Here is a 19,950-nt window from a genome sequence, read left to right as displayed (position 1 = left end):
ATGCAACTATCAATTATCATCTACTTACACAACTTAATTTACAGATACTTAGCAATGGGAATTCTGTACTATATAGCCCTTTTTAACAGAGGAGAAAGCTATTAGAGTACTGAGATTCACACATTTACTGTCTACTTTTTGCAGCTGATGTGGTAAATGTAAATACATAAATCTGAACAAAAGAGATGAGGAAAAACATTTAAATATCAGCAGCAGTTCTGAAAAGAACCCAAAACAGATGTAGTATTCACCATCAACGAGATGTAGGACCACAAAAACTATAGGAATAGAATCATAGGACAGTTCATGTTTGAGTTCAAACGCCTGCTAAAAACATGACTTTCAAGAAAGGTATACCTAAAACCAATAAAATAGAATGGTAAAACCAGTATTTTTCTACACTAAAAAAAACCTGATCAAAACTAGAGCCACTTGAATGACTTATCTAAAATCCTTCTTAGAAAGAGGTTAAGTTCAGGTATATTTTTAAAAGTGGAGGACACAGGGAAAGAAAAGAAGGTGAGCCTGTCTAGTAGAAAGGTGTCTTTCTCATCAGGTCATTAAACTTGTATATTTTATTTCTGCACATCAGATAAGTAAGTTTCCCAGAATCATTATGCAACTTCTAGATATCTTCTAGGAAGCCAATAAACACTGCTGCATTTTTTTTTAATTCAGCCAAACAAAAAGGATTAATTATACCATGTAAAAAAAGGATCCATATGTCAAATACGGGTATTTTCAGAGCTGATCCTCCTACCTCTGGCACCAAGTATGTCATAACCATTATCCACTTGGTTAACATGTGCTACGGAGGTAGGACTATTATTATATTTACCTGGTTTACCAAATGGTCTCCAAGGACCTGGCCTTGAATCATCCCCACTACGCCATGGACCCCTGTCATCATCTCTTCTGGAGAGCCTGTCATCATCTGTGCTACGCCATGGTCCCCTGTCGTCATCCATCCCGCGCCTGGGACCCCTGTCGTCATCCATCCCACGCCTGGGACCCCTGTCGTCATCTGCTGCACGCCAACTGCCCCTGTCATCATCCAGCCCACGCCTGGGTGGTCTATCATCATCCAAAGCCCGCCTGGGTGGCCTGTCATCATCTAGCCCACGTCTGGGTCCTCTGTCGTCGTCCGCTGCACGCCAACTGCCCCTGTCGTCATCCAAGCCACGCCTGGGTGGCCTATCATCATCCAAGCCACGCCTGGGTGGCCTATCATCATCCAAGCCACGCCTGGGACCCCTGTCGTCATCTGTAGCTCGCCAGCTTCCTCTATCATCATCCAAACCACGCCTGGGGGGCCTGTCTTCATCCAAACCACGCCTGGGGGGCCTGTCCTCTTCCCCTTCACGCCTAGGCGGCCTGTCCTCTTCCCCTTCACGCCTAGGCGGCCTGTCTTCAGCTGACTCCAAAGGACGTTCCTTTTCTTCAGCACCACCTCGCCGGGGCAGATCATCCCCTCGCCGGGGCAGATCATCCCCTCGCCGAAAAGGTCTTTCATCATCTCTTGCTTCTCCTCTACGCCAATCTCTGTAAAACCATAAGGAATGAGCAAACAGAAGAAAATGACATCCAAGAAAGCTTTACATATTTGATCAATGGCATCAAACCCCTCAAGGGTACAATTTCTGAAAGCATCCACTTGATGTGGGGTTGCAAACACATTTATAGAGCTCGCAGTTTTCATATGTGCTTTTTTTAGTTGCCTTCACCGCTACTGTAAAGTGATAGGTAACCTTTTTTTACAGCTTCACGAAAGACTGAACCATTTATTATCCCCTTCAAAACCACAGCTGTTTAATCACCCCTGGTGGACCATCTGCTGCAACACAACAGAGATCAGGTTTGGCTACCACACTAAGCCTAATTTGAAAAACTCTAAGTCTCAAAAAATCTGTATTAGAAAAACACAATCATCAAGTAAGTATCCCCCTTCTACACCTACATAACAACCCTATAACCTAATCTCTGCTTCCATATGCTCTGGCACAGTTCCAGCTCAACAGATTGGCAACACTGTCAGTGACAAATACCCACAACTAGATAAGGCAGGACAACTTACAAAGCTCATGCCACAATCCAATTTTTCTCCCTACTTGTACTAACTGACTGCATATAGAGTTCACTAGGCTCTGGTAGGCTGACAATGCTTGCAAAAACTCCCCTTACTAAGATATATGTGGGAAGTAAAGAACTGGTGAGAATTTTCCCAGGGGTATCAAGACAACACTTCATCTTTGAAATATGCTTGGTTTTATAACACTGAAAAGATCAGAAACTACTGAATATCATTTAGAGCCTTCTATCCTATGATTTCTCAGGACTTACTGTTTAGTGTAACGTTTATAGGTCATTCAGAGACACTCCATAGACAGCATTCTGCACTCCATTTTCACAATTCCATTGTATGCAGCCAAGACAGGACCACTTCTGCATACATGTTTGGATTGTAAACCTTGCCTTTATCATCAGATTAAGTTCTTTATTTCAGGTAAATTATCTTCCTAAAGCTTCCTCAACAATGAAGAAGAATAAGCAATAGTACATTGCAAAGATAGAAGGAGATATCTGCCTCTTAGAAGAAATGTTACACATTTTTGTATAGGAATTGACTTTAATTCTCCTTAAAGAAAAGTTATTACATCTATCACAGAAAGACTATTAATTTTCCTCTTTTGTTTCTTATCACACCTATGTTTTTTGCATAGTGAAGGGGCGAAACAAATACTTGTAGTCTAGTTATAACAAAGCCACCAACTGTCCAAGAGAGGGTCAGTAATACATTCTCTCCTTGCTGGACTCTTTTGTCTTTCCACAATCTGTTTTTCTTGTAACTGGAATCATCGCATGAAAAAGACTGAGAACACTGGAACATGCTGATCATCTGGAATCCATTAAACCAGGGGAAGGCTGTTTGTATAATATAATTGATTGTTCCATGACTGTAAAGACCGGTGTACTAACCTGGCACATATGTCATTAACTATATCATTGCCATGAGAAATTCATGTTTGCAAGACAACTTTTACAGCTTCTTTCAAACTGGCATTCATAGGGTCATTTTAACTCAACTACCCAATAGCTGTACTTATATGTAGATATACACTGCAAATCAAACCCGATGTTCTATCTTCTATATTACTGTCTTTACCACTTAACTCCAAAATAGATTTCAGAATTATTTTATTCAGTTACAATTAAGTTTGTAAGGCTATGTCTGTATCCAACACACATTTTTCCTTTACAGTCAAACTCCAATTACACCTGTGGCTTCTAAAAAATGCACAATTACATCCTTCTTATTCAATTATGTCAGAATATATCTTTTACTTTGTTATTTTTTTAAGCTGAGGAAAAAAAATAATTGAACAACATTCAATAGTTTTACTTAAAATTACAGAGAGGTATTAATTTTGATTCTCCTGAACATTTTGGTAAAAGAGAGATAAAAAGTTTTACCAAATAAGCTCTGTAGGAATCCAAAATTTTTCTTCCTCAGCAATCACTCAGTTTAATTTCTACATAAGTTGAACAAGGAATGACTAAGAGAGCAGTTTTGCAGCAAAATTCTAGGCTACAATGATTCAAAAATGAATATAAGTCTCTAGTGCCATTCTGCTGTGAAAAAAGTATCACACTGAAGAATACAGATAGACTCATTAAATGCTTACAAGATATCTAAAATGTTACTTTTTGGCTAAATAGTTAAAGGTTTCTGCTGAGAGCTTCATGCAATTTTGGATTTTACAATTCACGAGAAAGTGGATCACAACGAAGAAGGACAGTACAGTTTTTAAGGAAAGACTATTTCATTTATGGAAAGGTAACACTCTTCAAATATAGTAAAAGAAATTGCTAGCAAGAGAAAAAATAATTTCATCTTTGCTTCCAGGGGAGACAAAGTGCACTGTAATTGATCTGAATTGCTCCACTAGAAATTAAAGTTAGATATTTATAAAAATCTATCTAACTGTAAGACTAATTAAGCAATAAAACATACAGCCAATTGGAATAAGCAATGGAATCTCCATCAGCAGAGGATTTTAAAGACAACTGGATGAGCATCATCAGTGATACTTTAGGTACAGCTCATCCTGTTGTTGAGCAGAGGGAATTTAATTTTTTTTTTTTTTTACAATTGTATACACAGTTTTCATTATTACTGAACATATACAAATACCCTAAAGACATAGGTGTGAACAAGCTTTTTAAAAAAGTGTAAAGTACTTTCAGAATATTCTTCCTTCAAAAATCCTTCCCTCTCTGTACCATAGAGCCTTTCAGAACTTTGCTTTAATTTATGGCACGTATTTCCAGCTCTGTGAGCCATTCTGGATTTGAATAGTTTGAGACTCCAAGTTTTCACTTTAACATTTTTATACATTACATTCAGCTTTCTAAATGAAATATCTCAAATAATTTCATCATCCAGGAAGTGCATATCTATTTGTCATCCTTCTCCATTCTGTACTTAACAAATTTGCTTACTTGCTTTCTTTTTTAATCAAAAATTTCTGCCCCCTTCAAACAGTGGTGCCAGCTGTGTCTCAGCTGCTGAAAGCATCAGCTAGCCTTTGCATACTTTGGCTAAATACAATCAGAACATTATCTAAATACAATTCCCAGATAAAATCTCTCTCATTTTGGGATCCTTAAGAAGGAATTTTTTAATATAAGAAAATTTTCATAGATAGAAATGCATTAGATATAATTCAAAATTAGTGCAACTTCAGCAGTAGTAATGAAAAGGGTATCCACACAAGTTGAGCTCAATACAAGTGGTGCTTAGTAACCCAATAATTACCTTTCCACAGGCGCTCGTCGCCACTCAGATTCTGTCTCACCACCTCTTCTCCAGGAGCTTTCAGATTCCCTATCACCCCAACGGGATTCCTGTATGTCAAAGCAAATTAGGAGCATCCTCTTTGAATACTTTAAAAAACAGCTTTCCAACTAATAATTTATTCTAAGAGCATACTATGCTCCAAAAACTCATTTCTTAAACTGTAGAGAATACTAAATGATCAGGAGGTCAAATAAGTTAAATATGGTCTCAAAAGATTAGTTTTATTGATTCTGGCCGTGCTAAAAAACAACAGAATTCCCTTCGTGTTACACACTGTTCTAACAGGGTGGAGTATATGTAAAGTTAAAACTCTAAAAAGCTTACTACAATTAAGTACATGAACAATATGAGAGTGAGCCATAGCTATGGCTGTTAACATAAAAAGATGCTCTAACAGTTTTACTTCCTGCTGGATAGGACAAAAAGAATTCAATCATACAATCCTTTTCTTTTTAAGCATATCAGAAGATATCACTCTGATTAACTTAAGGACTCTAAAGCAGAGACTATTTTGTTCTGAGCTTATACAGCACTTCACCTGAGACCTCAACACAAAACAGTTTAGTTATTTGCAATTCACACAAGTTGCTTATATGCAGAGCAAAGTAATAATCAGTAATTTCTTTCACTAAAGGTAAAAATATCTTGCTCCACTACTACATAACACAAATCATTTAAACTGTTTTTGACACAATGGTTTATTCATTAATTCCACCAGAGAAAGCAAATTAGGTAAGCAATACAAAATAACTGACTTCACATAATCACATGACTTCTTTAAAAAGCATAATCCAGTTTTATCAAACAAAATATTTGAAACCATTCCTTGAAAACTGTATTTGCTGAAGTTTACATTTCAGTACAGGGAAATATATAGGTCAAACAGGAACTCATATATGCTTTATTCTATGAGTTTCTATTTAAATATTTGTGGTAAAGTTCTTGTAGAAATGATCCCAAAAAACAATGGGCCAGAGTGGGGAAAAAAAATCCACACAACAGCAAATGGCATTTTTCTAGTAGTATAGATATCTTTTTCAGAACCTGAGTCAGCTTTTCCATATATATCAAGTACCTACAGCTAAGAGTGCCTCTTATGTGAAACATACTGGTGATGGTAATTTACCAGATAAACAATCACTAAAACTAAAAACTTTTGAAGCAATTTATGCAAACTTCTGATTTCTTATCTTCACTGTGTTATTCAATAAAGTCTGCACTGAAGGAGGATAATGGCTAAGACAAATGAAATTTAAACATAGTTCTTTTCCTAGTAAGTTTTGAAAAAGTGGGAGCTTAAAATGTTTGTAGCACTCAGTTGCATTTCTAAAATGATTAAGTGTTTAATTCGGAAATAACTTCTTTTTCTTTGTTTCCTGTTGTATTAGGATCGTAATTTTTCCCAATAATTGTATTTGCAAGTGGAAGCTACAAATACCTCATTTATATATTTTATTTTATTGAATAAAAATATGGCGTTAAATTTCAGAAGACATATGCTTAGACTGCGATTTTCCTTCAATACATTCCTAACTTTGGCATGAGTCATTACACTTGCTTCTAACATAGTTCTCTTATTTGTGTTAAAGATAATTTTATTCAGTGTTCTTTTTAGGCTGTATTCTTTTAGTTTTTAAACAGATTGGAGATGTTGGCAGTTTTCTTATATTATTTTTAAACTGACATAATAATAAGCAATAATAAATAAATATTTAACTGCTAAATCAGCCACTTCTGCTACAACTAATCCTACAGTACTGTTACTACTGCTACTGTTACTCAAGTACTTAACTTGAACTTTCAATTACTTAGAAACCATCTACAGAAACAAGAGCAACAGGAGTCAAAGAAAAAAAATCTGCAAATATTTACCTTTCTTGAAAATGGGTCATCCAGGCCCCTCCTTTCTTCTTCCCTGCGACGCTCTCTTTCTTCTATCTCCATTTCTCTTTGACGTTTTTTCTTCTCTAGTTCTTCTAGTTTTTTGACACGTTCCTGGTATTCACGCTGTTCCTGCTCACGTTTTTCTCGCTCAATGCGTTCCTTCTCCTCACGCTCTGCAGAGTTTCAAAAATAAATAACACATATAACCAATATAATTACACTACTTTTTCACTGTATTCAAAAAAGCATTACGAACAATCCCTCCCTTTCCACTCCATTAAATAAATAAATAAATAAAAATCCAAGCAAGCATTTTACAGGTCATGTTAAGAGCATGATCTATTTTTTGGAAGTGTCCTAACTCCAAAGCAATAGGAAAAGAAACCATGATGCATTCTATTAACTTGATATCTGGGCTAACTGCTGCTAGATATGGAAGAAAACAAATGTCCCAATACCTGTATGTTAATTTCATGTACAGACCACAGATATGCCAGCTAAAATAATTGACTTAAGTACAGTGAAGGAGCCCTTCCTTAGAAAAGGTTAAAGACCAGCCATATCAGAATTTTGATATTCAAAGATTTCTGCTTCTTTTGTTTTTAATATTGCACAGTTATAAACTCTCGTACATAAAACCTTCAACCACCAAGTGACAAGCAGGGTAGAAATTTACCTTAAGGGATGTCTATGAGTTCTTCTCTCTCAAACACTTGGAACTGGTTACCAGAAAAAGCAATTCAACATCACAAAGCTGCACTAGTCTTAACAATTTTTTGGTTGCTGGTCTAATACCAATGTTCCCTTTGTATTCTGTATGAGATTTGCATAAATAAGTGGCCAGGACTCAAATTAAAAGAGTAGAATCAAAGATTCAACTCTTCACTAGTGTCCCTCATCTCTTACTTTATTCATGTCTGGAGAAAGGGAAGGGCAGGCAATACTTGTTTAATTTTCCACTCCTAAAAACTTTTGCTGCCTTCTCCACACTGCACACACACACATCCAGAACATGCGTTAGATAGAATATAAAGGTATAGCAGCTAACAGTGATGAACACAGTCTTTTCCATTAACTGAAGGTGAACAGATTTCCTCTAATATTGTGAAACAGCGAAACCTGAGGTTAACTGCATACATGTCTGGAGTGATTCAAGGACACAAAAGATAAAATAACCATATTCATAATTATACCTTTAAGCAGTTGTTCCTCTCGTAATCTTTGCTCTTCCTCTTCCTTTTCTTTGTAATAAGTAACGCGTCTCTCCTCTTTGCGTTGTTTCTTGCGTTCCTCCAAGCGATTACGCCTCTCTTCTGCTAACCTTTCCTGGAACTGCTTGAGTTTATCCTGAAATACAAAGAGTACACATAAAGCCATCACAACTTAGATGTTTAAGATCTAAATAGTCACAGATTACTAAATAAAGTTGCAGAGTATCACAAGCTAAGGGTAACATATTAACATAGCTCTTTAACCTGTTAAAACTAAACTTTCTTGCTAAGAAGAAAGCATCCTACTTCTTATTGCAGCATAAGCACATAATAAAAGGTAGCAAGAAACAAATCAACAGTTCTCTTTCTGACCTCTTAGTCTAATTGTTATGAAACTCTGCAGACATAAAACATGAATTCAGGTACCAAGTACTTTGACTATCAAAATAATTACCAGATTTAAACAAAAAGATTAATCCCTCTCTCACACAAGCATTTACTCCCATGTATTTCTTGACTTCAAAATTATTTTCAGTATTATTCTACCATAGTCCAAGTAACTGTACAAACAGCTGTTTAGTCACATGCTACACAATGATCTCTTACTATCAGTGGAACTTTATTAAAATATTTAGCTACTTTTTAGACAACTATTTTCCATATAATCTATTTCAGAACTTGATATGAAAAAATTGTAAATGATAAAATCTAGGAATGGGTGCAAGAAGAACTTTTTTTCAGTCAAAGCAGGAAGTAAACAATCTCCTAATTCTAAACTACTGCAGACTTTTTTTTTTTTTTTTTTTTAATTTTCATGCAGAATCACAGGGTGACAAGTTCAGATCCTCACTTTAGAGGAAGAGTTTTGTTTACAAGACCAGATCTTGTGTACCTCATAAACTGTTCGTCTTGATGCTTTGAGCCTGGCTTCAAATAAATCTCTGTCCTCCAACATCCTTGACAGTCTGTTCTTATGCTCAAGGGCTTTCTCACGCTCCAACTGCAAAGTTGTGATCTAAAAATAAATAATAAAAACATTTTACAAAATAAAACCTTACTACATATTTGCATTCAATCCATCTCAGTTGCTACCGGAAGACAAATTATTTTTCCCTCCTTCACAACCAAGCCAATGGAAATGCAAAGCTAACACTTTGTTCTTCATAACAATTTTTTCCCATCTCCTCTGAATTGATCTGGAAAATTATATACAATGCAAAACCACTGTTTTTTTACACTCATTATCAATGACTTTTATTATCTGAATAAAAAATTCTTACCCTTTCTTCTTCTTGTTGCTCCCACAACTCCATATCATGCACTCTTTGTTCCTCATAGGCAGTCTTTATTAATGGAATTTCTTCTAAGCGCTTCGCTCTTTCAAAATAGTCAATCTACATTAAGATACCATAACTTTAGCACATTATATGCCAACACCAAATATGGAACATTTGGTCCTTAACATCTCCCAAAGAAAAATCTGGTATTTGCAGACTTTTCAATATAGCTGATATATCATTGTTACATAAGGTCAGCCATAAGACTAAATATCGTCAAATAAGCACATTCCTAGGAGAGGATGCAAGACCAGAACACGCACACATATGACACTCCCTCTAATACTTTCTTAGCATCGAGAACTGTTAGCTTCAGGCATTTCCAGAGTAAGATGAAGTTTTTGTATACTTAGAAGGTATCAATGGATGCCTTTTTTCTTGTTCCCTGGAACTCAGAAGCATTTTGAGTACAAAACATACTTTGGCAAGAAATTCATGACTCACTGCATAAAGATTTAGCTTCTTATTTATCCTGAACTTGGCTTCTACTCACTGCAGCTGTAGTCTCCTAGTTCATTATCCCTTGCAGTCAGTACAAGAACCACTGCTCCTTACCCACAGCTGCTATGCCAGGTACAATCTCATAGATTGGGGGAAAAAGGATATGATAGCCATCACTTCCAGACATAGGAGTACTAAGTTAGACATTTCTCACATAGAAGCCAATGTATATCATTGATAACTCTTGTTAGCCTTCTCTCAACCTTCCATTTCAACTGCTCTTTTTTAAGACAAAGAAACTAGACCTGCACACAATGCTTAAGATGCAGAAGAACCAAGATCTCAATGGTAATTGATAAGATTAAGTTTGCAGTCCATCATTTTACACTTAAAGCTAAAGATTGGGGATTTTTTCTCCACTTTTCCTACATAAAATACTTTATATATGTCTAAACTGAACATCATGCACAGCCTTTTCTTTTTACCCTATTGCTACTAAGTTTTCTTAGAATGTTTGTAGAAATCTTTTGAGAACATCCAAGTTATTTACACCAACCTCATGTATATGTTTTGACTGCCTTGAGGAACTCCAAGAGGAAGTCCTGCCTTATGTTCCTTTTACAGAAGCAGTGCTAATCATCCCAAGTAGATCATATTTATCCAGGAGTCTATGAATTCTATTCTTTACTGTATTTTCTGCTAACCTGTCCAGTATGAACATCAGGCTTATAAGGCCTGCAGCACCACAGATCTTCACTGGAACCTTTTAAGTAATTAGCCTCATATTTGTCATCAAATTAGTTTAAAGGAGCTGAATTACCAAATGTATCACACAATCTGTGTTTCATTTTTGAGTACATTTGGAAGTCCTCGGTGAGTATCACCTTGTCCTTGTCACATATCTCTATTTACTCTAGCAATCAGTTCTTTATACTTTTATGGTCATTCAAATTTCAGACAGATCTTCTGCCACCAAGATGGATTCTAGCAAAGGAAGTTCCTTTGTTTCAGAAGGACTAACACAATTAATTTATTTAGCTTCTCTGTAACAGCCTCACCTTCTCTGAATCCTCCCCAAATACAAGTCTTCACAACTAAGAGCCAGTTCACATACAGTTTAGTCTCAAACCAACTGCATTAGTTAGAACAGATTTGTGCACTGATACTAGTAACTCAGTTGGATTGTTAGACATGCAATGCCTCTTTTTACATTCATGGGGGCAAACCAAATTAATAATATTTTCAACATCAACACAATAATATGTCAATACAGCCATTCACAATCATTAACAGTAAAATTTTGTGCAGACATGTTTTTATATTCTTTTTACTTTGTACCTTTTTCTCCTGATTCTTCAAACGTTCCTGGAGTTCCTTCTTCTCTTTCTCCAGCTGTTCAACTTGTTTAGCCATAATAAAGTCAGGATCCAACTCTTCAAGATCCTTCAACCATGTGATCAACGCAAAATAAAGTGGACATTTTGTCACGATTACAGTTTCCACTGTTCATTTAAGCTTCTCTGCAGTTCTCAACTTTTAAACTAATTTGCTTTAGAAGTGTTCTCAGTTTCTTTTACTCTTTGTGTAATGTTTTTTATTTTTAAATCTTTCCGAAGGATTTTTAATAAAGATATAATCAAGATATCCACAAATGAGATCTGAATGTAAATGAACAGTATCTGAATGAAAATGAATATTTCAAATATGAAGTGTTTCATTATTTTAAATATTGTATAAGCAATAAAGAAAAAAAAATACAGATGTAAGCCTTTTCTCAAAATAGCTGGACATCACTCCTCCAGGTAAAATAGGTGCTATCCAAATTCAGTCTCAAAGTTTACTTATGTTGTTGAGCAAATTAAACATTTAAACATCAAACTGACTGTCTCATTTTTGAGAGAGACTGTTTATAAAACCAGTTACAGTGTAAGACTAGTAGAGAACGTGAAATTCAGGCAGCCTAGCAGTGCAACAACACAACATAAAAAATAACTTAGTACTTCAACAATATGTACCTCAATATCAATATCTTTAAATGCTTTGGCTCCCAGTTCAGTCTTCTTAATCTGCTCCAAGCGCTCACGAACTGTCTTCTTTTTGATTTGTTCATGCTCTTGCAGGATACGCTCCTTTTCCCTTTCCTTTGCTTCCTGGCGCAGTCTTTCTTCTTCAGCTTTCCGAACTTTCTGTAATTCCGCTTCCCGCTGCTCCAGTTCTTCCTTTTCACGCTGAATGTTTAAACTTTCAAGGCGCTCTTTTCTTTCCTCTATAGTCTGACGACGTGCAAGAATACGCTGATGCTCCTTCCTTGAATTTTTTAAGAAGGCAGTGACCGCCAGCTGATGTTGTTCTTCCTTCTCTTGCTGAATTGATAATAATGATAAGACAATAATATGGCACCTCTTTAAAAAGGCACAAAGAATAGCAAATACTTCCGAAAGAAAACTCGGTTACTTTCATTGAAAATAATGACAACTTCATGAAATACAACCGTAATTGCAAATCTAATCATGCATCCAAGTGGCATGCAAAGCAGTCAATTCAACAGCACCAGATGGTACATGGAGCTGAAAGTTGTCTGCATCAGACAACGTAGCTATCTTAGGTATCATACTTTCACATTCTGTCCAAAAACACTGCATATGCATATGCCTATGGTATTTAAGACTGCATTAGTGAAGAAGAGTGGAATGCAATGCTTATGTTGTTTGCCTCTACATATTTTGGCAAGTATAACACTATCAGTGTCATATTCCACCAAAGCTCTCTTATTTTTGGTGCTTTATGGTTTGTTTTTGTACACACTAACAGAAGAGGAAAATATCCTAACTGACACAAAGTGCTAGCTGAGAAATAACAAACAGTTTAGGCATGAACACTATAAACATTATTTAATTTATAAGTATTAGCTTGCATATAGAATATCCTTTAAGCATCCTTCCCACCATTCTCCTTCAGAATACCTACACAGTTCCTTGTGGAGATTCATGCCCTACACATGAAAAGGTGCAATTGTGCCAGCTCAGCGAGTTGCCCATTTTAATCAACTCCAGCAAGAAGCAAAGCCTTGAAGCCCAGTCAGATCACTGCATTCACTCATGCTGCTCTTGAAATCTGAGCTAGCTCAGAGGTATTTTTAGTAACTCGTCACTTCTAAGACACTAAATAAGAACACTGAAACATCCACAATTTGTTTCAGATCTGCAAGTGCTTGATGTAAAGGAAGGTATCAGAATGCAAGCAACACAAAAATAAAAAGCTTAAGGAAAATTTAACAACTTTGTAAATTATAACAAATTTGACACACATTTAGAATTTTTAAAGCACTTAAAAAGTTTTGATGTGAATAAGGAAGAAAAAAAAAAGAGGATGTTTCAACCTGGTGAACAGTTTCTCTAACCACACACGCACCCACCGACATTAAACTTGTATCTACTCAGTATCTACTCCAGTTCTACAAGCATAATTACTACAAGCATTTGTATGTCTTCAGCTAGTTACATCTCTACATCAAACAAGACTAAATGACAGTTCTCCCTACAAGTGTATAGTTAAGAAATGCTTTTTATTTTAAGTCAGCAATGTCTAACCTCAATCAATAGTAAATCTTTCGGGGAGAAAACCTGCATGGAATATTTTGAGCCTAAGCACTACAGAATTAGTTTAGTTAATGTAATTAACCTAGCATTAGATATCATGATACAGTGCTACTTCTTGTGTTTCTATTATGAATATCACTTAACAGTTCTAACAGGATAAAACATCTAACATGGACACACTGCTAGAGGCATTTTTTTCCATAAGAAAAAGTTATTTGAGATAAATATAAATTTGGTATAAAATCTATTTTTCAAAGAAAAATATAAAAGAAAAAGATTACCACTGCTCTTTTAAGAAAAGTGAAGGTTAACTCATCACAACCAAGGTGTGCCAGAACTCCCAAACTGACTTATACCTTGCTCCTATGGGGTCCTGGAGAATGTGAGCTCATGAAAGGCACACCTGAAATCCCAGATTGTTTAATATCTTGCTCCTGTGAGGTTCTGGAGAACCTGAAATGTGAGCTCATGGGTGAATCCAGTCTTGAAAGCCAATGGCCCCAGCAAGAGAAATGGACAGGTGAATTCTTCAGTTGTGTGAGGTTTTGTTCATGTCTTTAGATTTCACTCTGAAGTTAAATTCCAGGTGCTTTATGATAACAGTTTCTCCAGAAAGAATAGAGAAAGTAGACTTTTGCATTTTCACAAATGCAATAAAATTTTAAATGAATGCTACCTTTGAAAACTCATAAATGGTAAGTTATTATTTGGTATAACCTGAATTTGACACACGCAAGACCAGAAATTTCAATTCAAGCATCTCGCATACATTTTGAGAAGGTTCTAGTTATGAGCAGACACTAATAAGCCAGGTGTACTTATAAATGTTTTGCTCTTTTCACAAGCACAAATATCTAACTACTACTAGGTAGAAAAAAACAAAAAGATGTATCTAATCTGAGAAAAAGCATTCCTTAAAACAAACTTAGCTATAAATTATCAAGTTCTTAGCTTATATTTCTACTTAATCCAAAAGAATACAAATGCAGCTCATCATTACTGTCAAATTATATCAGTTACCACAAACTACCTCAAAACACATTTACCTTGTTAATCCAGAAAATTTAGATCAGAAGAGCTGAATATAACAGATGCAGAAGAATGCTCTATCATTAGTAAATAGATTAATGCTACACTACATTTGTACAATTGAACATTGAGATGCTAATATATTTCTTCCAAGGGGAGTAGACAACCGTAACAATATTTATTTCCACTGCACTGAAAGCAGATTACTTGAATGAACAGTTGATCAGACAAGCAAAAGCTAACAAGACTAAAGGACCACAAGTGTACATCACACAGCGTACTTCAAGAAACATCAAAATTAGTCAACAATTTCAGAAGACTTAAACAAAAAAAAAAAAAACAACAACAAAAAACACCTTACCAGTAAGTGAGGAGGTTTAATGACTGCAAGAGCCTTAGCCAGAGCTGAGGACATGGCAGTCAATTGATTTCTAATTTGCTCAGAAGGCATACTTTGTAGCTGAGGGCCTAATGGAGCATCTTCTCTAGTGCTGTAATTCAAATCTGAACCAAAACTCAGTGTTCGAGAAGTGTGATCAAGGCGAACCTTTGCAAAATGAAAAGAGAAAAAATGGTTATATTTTACTACTTCTTATTTTTATTATATTTTATTACTTAAATAACTTCTCTCTTGCCAATAACCAGTAACTAATTGAACCAGAGTTCTCTCTCAACTTTTCCCCATTTGTAAGTACTTACTGAGTAGTAAGACAAAACAAAATTCTCTCCTTTTTTCTCTTGTATGCAAGGTTATCACACATAATTCTTCTGATCAATGCATCAAAAGAGCATTGTTTTAAGGGTGGTTTTTATAATTGCTTGAAATCAGAAGTTAGTTTTCAGTTACAAAAATATATCAATCTAGGTGTTTTACCAGTTCAACCCCAAATGAGCTTTAAAACAAGTTAATAGTGGTGCAACTAGAACATGTACACCAGCTCTAAGCAGGAATTATATCCAAAAAACCTCTTAAGCACATCAGGCTAATAGAGATGACAAAGTAACAGAAGAAAAATAGCACTGTGAATAAAATGTTTCATCTCCATAGAAGCATTTATAAAAAGAAATATAAATATCACTAGAAAAGGCTGAGCTTTCAATAATTCTATGAAATTAACATCGCAGGATGAATCCTTCTTGCTTCTTCCTCCACATTAGTAATACATGAAACAAGAATCCTGCCCCTAATGTTCCCCACTTCAACAGGTCTAAAGTATCAGCCAAAGCTGTGTTACCCTAACTGAATTAGCTCATCTTTATCTAAAAAGTGAATCGATAATTATTAGCAACACGAACTAAAAGTTATGTGTATCTCATTAATACTGTAAATATTTCATTACAGGTTATGGCTCATTCAATACAGATAGCTTTAGCCATAATAGTATCTTCAGTAGCAGCTGAAAAGTCTCGCTTATTGGTGTTTTATTTCAGTTATTTGGTTGGACAAAAAAACAACATCCAGGACTGTTAGCCCTTCAGTCTTCCAAAGTGATCTAATTCGGCACAGCCAGACATTCACATTCAAGCGTTCCTATTTGTTAGACTTGCTTCAGAACTTTCTGGACTAAATGACTAGAGCCCACAGGACAAGTTTCACCAAATTTCATTTCAACTTCTACTCTGCACTTATACTACACTTACACTAATTGTTGCACTTCACTTATATGTAATCAGTGCGCTTATATTCATGTTGCTCTTATATTAATTGTTGTTCACCTAAATCAGAAAATCACACTGGATTTAAGAACCAGAAGTTAATTACATGCATTACCACTTGCACCTTTTTATTCTAGTTTATCTCCTCCTTCTTCAGAGCCAGTTACCTTCTCTGAGTTCACTGCTGAACCACTTATCATCCAATGTAATTAAATTCACACATCATTTCACAGAAGTCTTTTTAAAGTGCTTACTTGTAAGTCACAATGTCTGGCTGCATCTACAATAGCTCGTTCCAATTGGAAGGCATCAACAAAAGGAACCAGGTTAGCCAGACGAGAAAATTCAATGCTTTGATAAATCTGGGCCACCTGTATGTAAAAAAAATGAGTGTTAAGTATTTTTGTACCCGTTAGAAAGAGATCAGAAATAGAAGTTGTTAAAGGCAATAAAAGCGAATTTGCTACACTGTCAAATAATGATGCATACATATTAATAAAGCTACAAATACTCCTTCAGCATTTTACTTCTGTATAGCATTCAAACTTAACCTAAGATTAAATATTATTCCTGAATGGGTTCTTTGTTTGAAGGAGACTGGCAGCAGTAACTACATACAGCTATGCTGCTAATTAGCCTTCAACTATTTCTTTAGCACATCAGAAATAACACTGCTCTCACTTGTAACGAAAGCAGGTCAATGAAATGTGCGTTTTGTAAGACAGCTAACAAAAAAATATGCTCAGAAAAATCCCACCTAAAACTTACTCCAAATAAAGTTCTAAGAAACAATGAATTTCATTACATGGGACTTCACAGACCTATATGAAAAAAATCTAAGCAAAAGAACATACTACTGTATGCAATCACTATTAAAAATCAAGTGTAGTTGCTATGGCTGTACCTTCACAATGCAGAAAACTGAAAGTGCAAGATACACACTGGAAAAAATATTTTAAAGTCAGAATGGTCTTCTATCCGACGGAAAAATTTACTTTAACACCAAAGTTTCCAGCTTAGGATTTTTCCAAAGCATTTTCTAACTTACATATACTTATGAACGTACATCTTCCCTATTCATACCTGCTGCAGAAGTCGAAGAATGGTATTGTTTTGCAGGTGAGGAACGTAGAGTTGCAGTTCAGGCTCCTTTTCAGCTTGATCTTTCACCCAGTTCAGAACCTACCACAATTCTTAAAAGTTACTCTATCTGCAACAATCCTAGAAAACTTCAACTTTTAAGCAGGAAGCGTGGTTCTTGAACACTTCTGTTTTACAATTCACGAAACAACAGCACTCCTCTCCAGATGATAGGTTATTTTACTGAGGTAAATCTTGATTAGAACACTTATTTATAAGGGATAGCTAACATCTTTTGTATGAAGGTGACTAACAGCAGTGTCAACAGTAACCACACTGCTAATTTACCTTCAAGTTCTTTGCCACTCAAATGCATTTGTTCCCATAAAGGAAGAGTACGATGTGGCTGATCAATTGCAGAATATATATTAACATAATCAACATCATCTCATATTATTTCACCTCCAAGACTCTACATATCAATAATAAAATTAGACTACAGTCAAATTTTCCATTTCCCACACAATTTATTCACTAACAATTTTTTTTCTCATTCCTACATCATTAAATAAAATTCAACTCATTATCATTTCCACCCACAGTAACTTCTGAGAAGCTCCCAAAACTCTGCATCTTTATGTATGCCCTCTACACAGTACCTCAGAGACCTAGGTAAATTTTTATTTCAATTTAATAATTTGGTGTGCTATCTATATCATCTGTTATGTATGCATACTTGTAAAGGCATTTGGCCAAATAAAGGCCACCATTAAAAAATTGAGGGGGAAAAGCGGGAGAAGAAACCAACACACAGACAATTAGCTGGTATTTACCACCATCAAACACTCAAATAGTACTCTAGTAGTCCTGATCAACGATTACATATGCAGAGCTATAAAACTTACCTTGCTGACACGAGTACATAACTTTAGTGGGTGAAAGTCTACTTCAAGCCAATTGTAAAGTTCTTTCACTTCTGGAACAACATACTGCACTACATTGAACCTTACCTATAGTCAAAACAAACAAACAAAAATCCCTCAAAATAAATATAACATGAACAAATAACTACAAATAATTATACTTTAAGAGTTTTATATTCAAGTTAAAAAGGCACGTGGTACCTTTCGATACAAGACACTTTTTGTTAAGATACAAAACACTCTTAATTACACTGACAATAACTACGTTACACGATTTAACTGTCTTCATTTACAAATGGAAAAGTAGACAAAAAACACAAACAAGAAAATATTTAGACTAGCGCATCATTCTCAACTTATTACAAATTTCTAAAACACAAATGAAGACCTACTGTCCTACTGTAGATTTAGGCCTACACCTGAACTAAAACAAGTATCTCAGTTCACAAGTAAACTTTAAACTTTTAAACTGTTTCTAAGATAAACTGCAGAACTCCCAGAAGGCCAATAAACACAAACTATAAAATGAACTACAAATATAAGTTTCAGGCACATATGCATCTAGAAGGGTCTGCAGACAGCTACGACTAGTATTTCTTCAAGTTAGGCAAGAGATTTTTCGTAACTACTTAAGTCCTTACTGTCCAATATTTGGTACCTGACCTTTCTACTCTTCCCCAAAATTACTTAAAACTGAAAAGAGAAAAAACTTATGTTCAATTAATTACACTTCCCCTTAGCGTAAGAAAAAACAAAGTTCTAGCTTTTCTTTTTCTACACAAATATAACTTTTTCCAGAGAGCCTCTAAAAGATTCAAAGACATCTGTTTTTTGGTTAATATGTTGGACAACACTGAATGTTAACCTTTACTTCACACCAAGATTCAGGCCTCTTTATTGCTGCTCTTACCAAACAGTCCTTCTCACAGATCTGAAATTTTCATACTATAGCATAAGTCATATAATTAATCATAAGGCTGTTTTATTTTCAAACTGATGCCTCATACCTAAATGCAGTGCTTCTATAAGGAAAACAAACTCACTATTCAAAAGCTTCTCACCCAAGTGTCACTACGTACCATATCATTAATAAGACTGCCACGTGTTGGTGGGGCCTGAAGACCCAACAGGGTTGCCAGACGCCGCTGTTTTTCAACAATAATTCCATCCATATCCAGAAGGCGAGCAATATCAGTTCGCTCAGGAGTTATAGGAATCGACAGAGTGGCCAAAAGGACTCGAGTAGACATTCTGTTGACAAAATATAACCACAAATATGAAATGCATAAGAACAGTAATTACTTCTTTTTCATATACACACTAATTCAAGAATGGGGAACAAGTAGCACTGATGCTGAAAAACTGTAAAAATACCAGCAATAACAGAAAAGATGACATCTGTGCAGTAAGAGAACAGTGTGAAGTGTTCTTCAGTACTCAGAGATTTTGGTAACATGTTTTTACTACTTGTGTGTACGCATGTGTACACATGTACATACATATGTGTAGAATAAGAAACCTAAGACGCCACTGTATATATCAAGATATTACAAAATAATTAAAACAATAGAAAGCAGAGACTTTTCAGACTTATTTTACCTGCAAATTCATAGAAATCATTCTAATTGCACTGACTTTTAAACATTACTGAAAAAGTTGGATGTATTTTTTGATGTTACAGCGCAAATGATATATTTAAATTTTGACATCAGCGCATAGATGAGCAAGAATTTAAGAAGTTCCACAGAATACTTACTCCCACCACATTCTGACTCTATAAAGGCCTGTAAATGAACTTCAGAGGTTAATGCAGTCAGTAATCCTGCATGGCTGAAAAGCCTTGCCAATATCATACTTATCACCAAAAAAACCAAAGTTTATTTGTCTTAAGAACTCATACACTCCTGTATATATTATCTTTCAGGAAAAGTT

At 35.4% G+C, this 19,950-nt stretch overlaps 1 protein-coding gene and 1 non-coding gene across 2 annotated transcripts in view; both read right to left on the bottom strand.

Annotated features, from left to right (window-relative positions):
- The window catches only part of EIF3A (eukaryotic translation initiation factor 3 subunit A), a 37,004-nt gene that overhangs the window by 3,846 nt on the left and 13,208 nt on the right, over positions 1-19,950 (bottom strand). Inside the window, exons 7-19 of the mRNA XM_062580739.1 lie at positions 19,098-19,269; positions 18,001-18,105; positions 17,099-17,197; positions 16,270-16,386; positions 14,721-14,906; positions 11,747-12,094; positions 11,070-11,174; positions 9,234-9,347; positions 8,846-8,968; positions 7,936-8,089; positions 6,731-6,915; positions 4,817-4,905; positions 839-1,542 (exon numbers count right to left, since the gene is read on the bottom strand). Coding sequence (XP_062436723.1) covers positions 839-1,542; positions 4,817-4,905; positions 6,731-6,915; positions 7,936-8,089; positions 8,846-8,968; positions 9,234-9,347; positions 11,070-11,174; positions 11,747-12,094; positions 14,721-14,906; positions 16,270-16,386; positions 17,099-17,197; positions 18,001-18,105; positions 19,098-19,269 — 2,501 coding nt within the window. The remainder of the gene's footprint in view (positions 1-838; positions 1,543-4,816; positions 4,906-6,730; positions 6,916-7,935; positions 8,090-8,845; positions 8,969-9,233; positions 9,348-11,069; positions 11,175-11,746; positions 12,095-14,720; positions 14,907-16,269; positions 16,387-17,098; positions 17,198-18,000; positions 18,106-19,097; positions 19,270-19,950) is intronic.
- LOC134143104 (small nucleolar RNA SNORA19) lies at positions 16,597-16,728 on the bottom strand. The gene has a single exon (XR_009959037.1). It is a non-coding gene; the product is annotated as a small nucleolar RNA SNORA19 (small nucleolar RNA).

This window comes from Rhea pennata, chromosome 7, assembly GCF_028389875.1.
Source record: "Rhea pennata isolate bPtePen1 chromosome 7, bPtePen1.pri, whole genome shotgun sequence".
In the NCBI taxonomy this organism is placed as follows: domain Eukaryota; kingdom Metazoa; phylum Chordata; class Aves; order Rheiformes; family Rheidae; genus Rhea; species Rhea pennata.
The sequence above is the reverse complement of the archived record's forward strand: the minus strand, read 5'-3'. Positions and strand labels throughout refer to the sequence as shown.